Source organism: Plasmodium sp. gorilla clade G2 (genome assembly GCF_900097015.1).
Source record: "Plasmodium sp. gorilla clade G2 genome assembly, chromosome: 12".
Taxonomy (NCBI): domain Eukaryota; phylum Apicomplexa; class Aconoidasida; order Haemosporida; family Plasmodiidae; genus Plasmodium; species Plasmodium adleri (nom. inval.).
Window position 1 is genome coordinate 1,970,001 of NC_041704.1, and position 7,500 is coordinate 1,977,500.

The 7,500-nt window shown below is 19.2% G+C and overlaps 4 protein-coding genes across 4 annotated transcripts in view; 1 reads left to right on the forward strand and 3 right to left on the reverse strand.

Moving 5' to 3' along the window:
- The window catches only part of PADL01_1249500 (protein phosphatase PPM4, putative), a gene marked incomplete at both ends in the record, with an annotated part of 2,880 nt that extends 752 nt beyond the window's left edge, over positions 1 to 2,128 (forward strand). Inside the window, one exon of the mRNA XM_028683476.1 lies at positions 1 to 2,128. This exon is cut by the window's left edge and continues 752 nt beyond it. Within this exon, the coding sequence (XP_028539650.1) occupies positions 1 to 2,128 (2,128 nt within the window).
- A 557-nt stretch (positions 2,129 to 2,685) lies between these two features.
- Positions 2,686 to 3,117, reverse strand: PADL01_1249600 (conserved Plasmodium protein, unknown function; the record flags this gene model as incomplete). The annotated part of the gene is made up of 1 exon (XM_028683477.1): positions 2,686 to 3,117. The coding sequence occupies one exon, from the start codon at positions 3,115 to 3,117 to the stop codon at positions 2,686 to 2,688; it is 432 nt and encodes a 143-aa protein (XP_028539651.1).
- Positions 3,118 to 3,692: 575 nt separating this feature from the next.
- Positions 3,693 to 4,747, reverse strand: PADL01_1249700 (cutA, putative; the record flags this gene model as incomplete). Its single annotated transcript, XM_028683478.1, has 5 exons — positions 3,693 to 3,734; positions 3,924 to 3,956; positions 4,071 to 4,169; positions 4,263 to 4,355; positions 4,493 to 4,747. The coding sequence occupies 5 exons, from the start codon at positions 4,745 to 4,747 to the stop codon at positions 3,693 to 3,695; spliced, it is 522 nt and encodes a 173-aa protein (XP_028539652.1).
- Positions 4,748 to 5,192: 445 nt separating this feature from the next.
- PADL01_1249800 (leucine-rich repeat protein) overlaps positions 5,193 to 7,500 on the reverse strand; it is a gene marked incomplete at both ends in the record, with an annotated part of 2,920 nt that continues 612 nt past the window's right edge. The window contains 2 exons of the mRNA XM_028683479.1: positions 5,193 to 5,227; positions 5,444 to 7,500. The exon at positions 5,444 to 7,500 is cut by the window's right edge and continues 161 nt beyond it. Of these exons, the coding sequence (XP_028539653.1) occupies positions 5,193 to 5,227; positions 5,444 to 7,500 (2,092 nt within the window). The remainder of the gene's footprint in view (positions 5,228 to 5,443) is intronic.

Consider the following 7,500-nt stretch of genomic DNA (forward strand, 5'->3'; position numbering starts at 1 on the left):
TAAAGATATATTAGACAAATCACAATATAATAATGAAAAGAATATACATAATAATAAAAAATATATACATAATAATAAAAAATATATACATAATAATAAAAAAAATATACATAATAATAAAAAAAATATATATAATAATAATGAGGATGATAATAATAATAACCCTTTTAATAATAATGATAAATATTGTGAAACACAAGGTAAGTCATATACACACATGCCTAATTTAAATACAAAGGACATATCAAATATATCAGAAGTTGGAAAAGAAAGAGAAGAAATAGAAGAAAATGATGAGATAGAAGATAATTATAATGATGAAAAAAAGAATGAATTATTTGAAGAACATAATTTTGTGTATCCATCTATTTATGATATATATCCTGATGAATGGTTTAGAGCTAATAAATATGATGATTGGCTAGTACATAAATTATGTAAATGGTTATATAATATTAATGATAAACTTTATTTTAATATTGATAAGCAAGAAATATATCATGTAGTTCAAAATGAATTTGTAAGAATAGAGGATTCAAAACAATTATCTGTAAATAATAATTCAAATTCTGAAGGATATAATTCAAGGGGGTCAATACAAAATAAAAGTAGAAGAACAATGGGCGATAATCAGGATAATATATTTAATAATAATGATGATGATACTGACAGTGATATGGATTATGAAATAAATGATGATAAATATTTACACAACAACAACAACAATAATAATAATAATAATAATAATACATATAAGGGTGAGGATATTTTTGGTAGTCATGATAATATGATAGAAAGAAATGCTTTGCGAGATGATCATCTGAATCATAAAAATAATATTAAAATAGATTATAACAACAACGACAGTGATGATTTAAATGATGATGATAGTTGTATGTATGATGATAATTATATATATGATAATAATAATAATATTGATAATATTGATAATAATAGTAGTAATGTGATACATACGATTGATAGACCTAGAGATGTAGCTAGTTCTAAAACGTTAAATAAAAAACAATCGAATGAAGAATCTTTTGAAGAATTTAGTATGGTATTAGAAGATGATTTAGTAGGAGGAACATTTAGTAAAGTAGGAGAACATAATAAAAGAGAGAATGAAGATTTTTATATAACTAAAGATATATTAGATTTAAATAATGTTTCTGATAGTCAAGGTTTATGTTTTTATAGTGGTATCTTTGATGGACATGGTGGTTCAAATTGTGCACGTTATGTTATGAATCACTTAAAAACAAATGTGATAGCAAAATTTAGACAATCCTTTTTAATAACATGTAAAAAAAAATTTAAAGAGAAAGGATCTAAATTAAATGAATTAAGTGTTGAATTAAGAGCATTATATGATAGTTGTATAAAAGGTTTTGATATGACTGATAAAAATTATATTGAATTGTCAAAAAAATTTAATTATAAAGATGGATCTACAGCATGTATTGTCTTAATATATGGTCCAGATGATGATGGATCTTTAAAAGTATTATGTGCTAATTGTGGAGATTCAGGTGCATTCATATGTCATAATAAGAAACCTATAAAATTATCTTTGAGACATAAACCTGATTTACAAGAAGAGAGAATAAGGATATTAAAATGTGGTGGTATTATAGCAAACATTAATGGTATTAATAGAATAATAACAAAACATAAAGATATAAATAATTTAAATGATAACAATAATAATAAAACTAAAGATAAAACATTTCTTGCTTTATCTACATCAAGATCCTTTGGAGATATATCATATAAAATACCTAGAAAAATTGTTCAATGTAAACCTTTTATAAGTGTATATACTATAGATTTTGATTTAGATTCTTTTCTTGTACTAGCAACAGATGGAGTATTAAATGTATTAACTGATGAAGAAATTATAGATATTATATGGAAAAACATACATAGAAAACCAGAACAGGCCGCTGAAGAAGTAGTCAAGGAAGCAACACGAAGAGGTTCAACTGATGATAAAACATGTACTGTTATTTTCTTTTATTGGAGAAAGGATATTTTTAATACACAACCTCAAGATGTTAATGTCAATGAGTTGAATAATGAAGAAGACAAAGGAGAGGATATAAATATGTTTTCTTCAATTTTTTGACAAAAAAAAAAAAAAATAAATAATAAAAAATAAAATAAAATAATGTAACAAATGTAAGTGGAGAATATAAAAAGGAATTACATATGATGATATATATATATATACAACATATTATATATTTATATGTTTTATTTAAAGGGGAAAATATATATTTTTTTTTTTTAAGACCACATGATCCTTCCGTTTATAACATAAAGATTATTAGTAAAATGGAAATATATATTTGTGTCTATAAATAAATATAAACACATAATATATATGATATATTATATATTATATATTATATATATTTTATCGAATTGGTTAATTTGTTTTTTATTATATATATATATAAATATATATATATGTGAATAAAATAATGTGTATTTAAAAAATATATTTTTTGTCTTATATATATATATACATATTAACTTGAAAAAAAATTAAAAAAATATAAATTTTATATATCATAATAGAAAAGTTTTATATCTATATGGATCATATAACCCTACAAATATTTCACACATATATATATTTATATATTGTGTGTATTTTTTTTTTTTTTTTTTTTTTTATTATTATTCGTTGGGGAGTTCTTTAAACGTTTTTAATTTGAGTTGAATATAATCCTTTAATAATTTTTTATTGAATGTTATGATAGCACCTCCTTGAATATATGAATAATTTTTAATATCTTTAATCATATCAGCTATGTCTTCTTCTTGATTGTCTTTATGTTGTTCATTTATTTCAAATATTTTACGATCTTTGATCTGTAAAAGTTTTTGATATAATTCATGGTTCGTATTTTTAAATCCGAGGATTACTTCATTTTTTCCAACTTCAAAATAAAGAAAACTAGATTTTTGATTTGTATTTAAAATTATATTCTTATGAATCTCTCCGCTTATGTATTCTTTATTTAGCAGTTTATTAAAAGATACTAAGGACTGTGCACTCTTTAAATCGTAGTGTAAAAAAGGTATTAAATCGTTTTTAATTTTTTTCATTCTTTTCAGCATATAAAAATGAATATATATATATATATATATATATATATATATTATATGCACAGATTTATATTTTCTTTTAATATTTTAATATATATATATATATATATATATATATAATTTTTTTTTTTTTCTTGCAATTATAAATATTGGCAACAATATTAGTATGATCATGCAAAAAAAAAAAAAAAAAAATAAAATAACAAAAAGAAGCTAGTGTAATAATATGATTTTTTTGTTATAATATAATATATAAAAATATATAAATATATATATTTTTATTTATTCATTTATTTATTCGTTTATTCTCTTTTTATGTGTGTGAATTGGTGATCCTCTATATTCTTTTATATAATATTTATGAGCAAATAAATAAAATTACTCATATTGCAGTAAAGGAATATTATATATTTAACATTATTCTTCTCTATATTTATTTATTTATTTATATATTTATTATGTATGTAATGTGTCAAAAAAAAAAAAAAAAAAAACTTTTTAAAATTTATCGCACCAAGTCATATATATATTATATATGTTTAAAATTATTATCTTACATATATATTTTGATTTTTTTATATTTTCTTGACTGAATTGTTTACCCAATCTAAATAATCCTGAAAAAAAAAAAAAAATAAAATAATAAATAATTATATATACATTATTATATATATATATATATATTATATTGATGTTGTAGTTTAAAATTTATAGCATGTTATTAATCTCTTTCACATATATAATATCATTTTATAAAAAAGAGAAAAAGTGTATTTTTTTTTTTTATTTTCAAATGGACAACTTACTTTACTTCCATGTTCTATAGGAACAGCAATAACCTACAATAGACAATGCAATAAAAAAAAAATAAAAAATATTACAATAATATAAAACTAAATAATTAAATAATTCTCTTTTATTTATTATTTTTTTTTTTATTTTTTATTTTTTACCTCTGGTATTTCATATGGATGATTGGATTTTACAAATTTTAAAATTTCTTCAAAAAGATGTTTTTTTGTTTTTATCATCATTAATACTTCATTGTCTTTCTATAGAAGCAAACATATAACATATACATATATATATATATATATATATTATTATATATGTATATGCTTATTCTTTTGTCTTTATTTTCTTACTGCTATTTCTCCTTTCCAATGATATAAACTAAGAATACCAGGAATAATATTTACACAACTTACTAATTTTTCTTCTAATAATACATAAGATATCTTGAAAAAAAAAAGAAACAATATATATATATTAAATATATATATATTATATTATTTTTGAACATGTTGTATCTTAAATATTTTATCATTTCTTATGTATAATTTTTTTTTTTTTATGTTTACATTTTTGTTCTTACCTTTTCAGCTACCTCCTTACTTGGGGTTGTAACATACACTGCTATGAATGGAGAATCCTGATTTTCCATTTTATTTTTTATATGATATTTTCTTTGAAATTTATTATTGTATTTATTGAAGCAATTATTTTTAGTTAGCTTATTGAAATTTAAAATATTGTTTAAAAAAAGAGGATATGAAATTAATTTCTTACACCTTTTTTCTGCTCTCAGAAATAATGTAAAAAACATTATCAAAATGTTAAGTATATACATTAATATGTAAACAAAAAATAAATGATAAATAAATAAATAAATAAGATATATAAATATATATATATATATATATATATATATGTATTATTTATCCTTGGATATATATAATGTGCTTATAATTTATAATACATTTTATATACAAATTTTTAATGTGTTTAATTTTTTTTTTTTTTTGTTCTAGGAATATTATATAATGGTAAAAAATTTTATTAAATAATATATATATTTGTATATCATAAAAATATAATTTTAGAAGTATTTAAAAAAAAAAAAAAAAGAACTCATCATCTTAATACGCACATATATATAAAGGATATTTAAAATAAAATATATATATATATATATATTTATATTTTTAGTACGATTCTTTCTTGTTATTATAATATATATAAATATATGTATATTTATTTATTTATTTATTTATTTCATTTTTATGACTTACCAATTAATCTTCCTTTTTATAATTCCACCAATCCGATTCTAGAAAAAAAAAAAAAAAAAAAAAAAAAAAAAATAATAAAATAATATACTTTTAAATAATTATATTGTTGCAAAATATGTGTCAATATAAATATTAAATGGAAAGTAAAATGATTGAATATATTTCTATGATTACAATTATTGTTATATAATCATATATATATATATATATATATATATATATATATATTTATTTACATATATTTTTATGTTTACCTGTGCTGCTCTTGTCTGTGTTATCTTCAGAATCATAAAGAGGGATCAACATAGGTGGAATTCCTCTAACAGTGAGAGGTAAATTTTTAAATATAAAATTTTTATTTTTTAGAAATTTATATTTTTTATAAGATATTAAATTAGTAAATGCTTGATATGTATTATCACTTAAATCTTGACAACATGATATATCTAAATATTCTAAGGTACATAATGATGTTTTTAAAGATTTTAAAAGATATGAAATACCTTCATTATTTATATTACAACCTGAAAGATTAAGAAATTTGAGACCTTTTAAACAGTTAGCTGAAAATATATTATTCGAATTATATAATTTATTAAAATGATCATTTTTTTTATATATACAATTTCTACGATTTTCTTGTAGATATAAATTTTTTGATAAATCGGTTGCTCTATAAAAATTTGATAAACCTATACATGAAAAAAAATTATTTTCTTCATTATGTCTATTAATTATTATATCTTTTAATATATTTATATTATTAATATCATCTTTATTATTATATGTATTCAACTGATTCTTATCTATTCTATGTGTTTGTTTATTATCATTATGGATTGAAATACAAGATTGGTCATTCGATGTGTTATAAATATTATTTATGTTGCTTGGGTTTTTATATGTATTAAAATTTATGTTATCATCATAAAATTTTTTATCATCATAAAATTTTTTATCATCATCATTTTTTTTATCATCACAAAATTTTTTATCATCATTTTTTTTATCATCACAAAATTTTTTATCATCATTTTTTTTATAATTTATTTTTTTTATATACATATCCAAATCTTCCTGTGTTGAACTAGAATTTTGTTTTATGTATTCATTCGTTTCTTTCAGAGAATTTTTAATAAGAGTGGCTTGATTTATCAAGGCATCTGATATGTAAATACAAGAATTATTAGATAATTTATTATAAGATAAAGAGAGCTCAGAAATATTGAAATTGGTTGCAAGACTTTCATAACAAAATCTTTTTATTTTTTCATCTGTTATATGATTATTAGATAAATTGATAATTTTTAATGTGTCGTTATTTCTTAAACATTCATTTAAAGGGTTAAGATCTGTGATATTATTATATGAAAAATCGATTTCTTCAATTTTATTGTCTTTATTATGTTGGATATGTAAACAAAATGTTTTGAAGTTTTCATCATTAATATTATTATTTGAAAGGCAAAGTATGCGTAAATTTTTTGCCTTATATAAATTATTAATTAAGCATGTGAATATTTTATTTTGGCTAGTCATACTATTGTAAATTGTATCACAATCATTATATGAATCATTATAATATTTATTATGTGAGTCATTATAATGTTTATTATGTGAGTCATTATAATATTTATTATATGAATCATTGTGATTGTTATTATATGAATCATTGTGATTGTTATTATATAAATCTTTGTGATTTTTATTATATAAATCATTGTGATTGTTATTGTTTATATTATTCCTATCAATATTATTATCACTAGTGGGATTATCTCCACATATACTTGCTAAATATAATTGTTTTAAATTTGGCTGCATATCAAAAAATATTTCAATATCCTTTGGAAGGTTATCAGATATAATATTATTTTCTGATATATTTAATATTTCTATATCTCTACATTTAGATAGAAAACAAGAAATAGATGTATTATTAATGGCTATATTTTTTATAACAATTTTATATTTCCTTTTGTCTTTTTTTTTATGTAATATATCACTTAATTTAATTATAAAATTGTTACCTAAAAAATTATCTGACATGTCTATTTCTTGTAGATCCTCATTTTCTGTTTTATCTTCAAAGATTTCAAAATTTTTGTCATCATTACATATATGATGAGAATCATTAACCTCATTGGGAATAATATATTTATCTTGTTTGTAGTCTAGAATATTATTACAATTTTCATTTTCAAATATAAAATTGTTTATATTATTAAGTTGTATTACATCATGACAATTGTTTAGATTAGTTTTATTATTATTTGTAGAAATATTTTTTTTTTTTTCTACATTAAATACT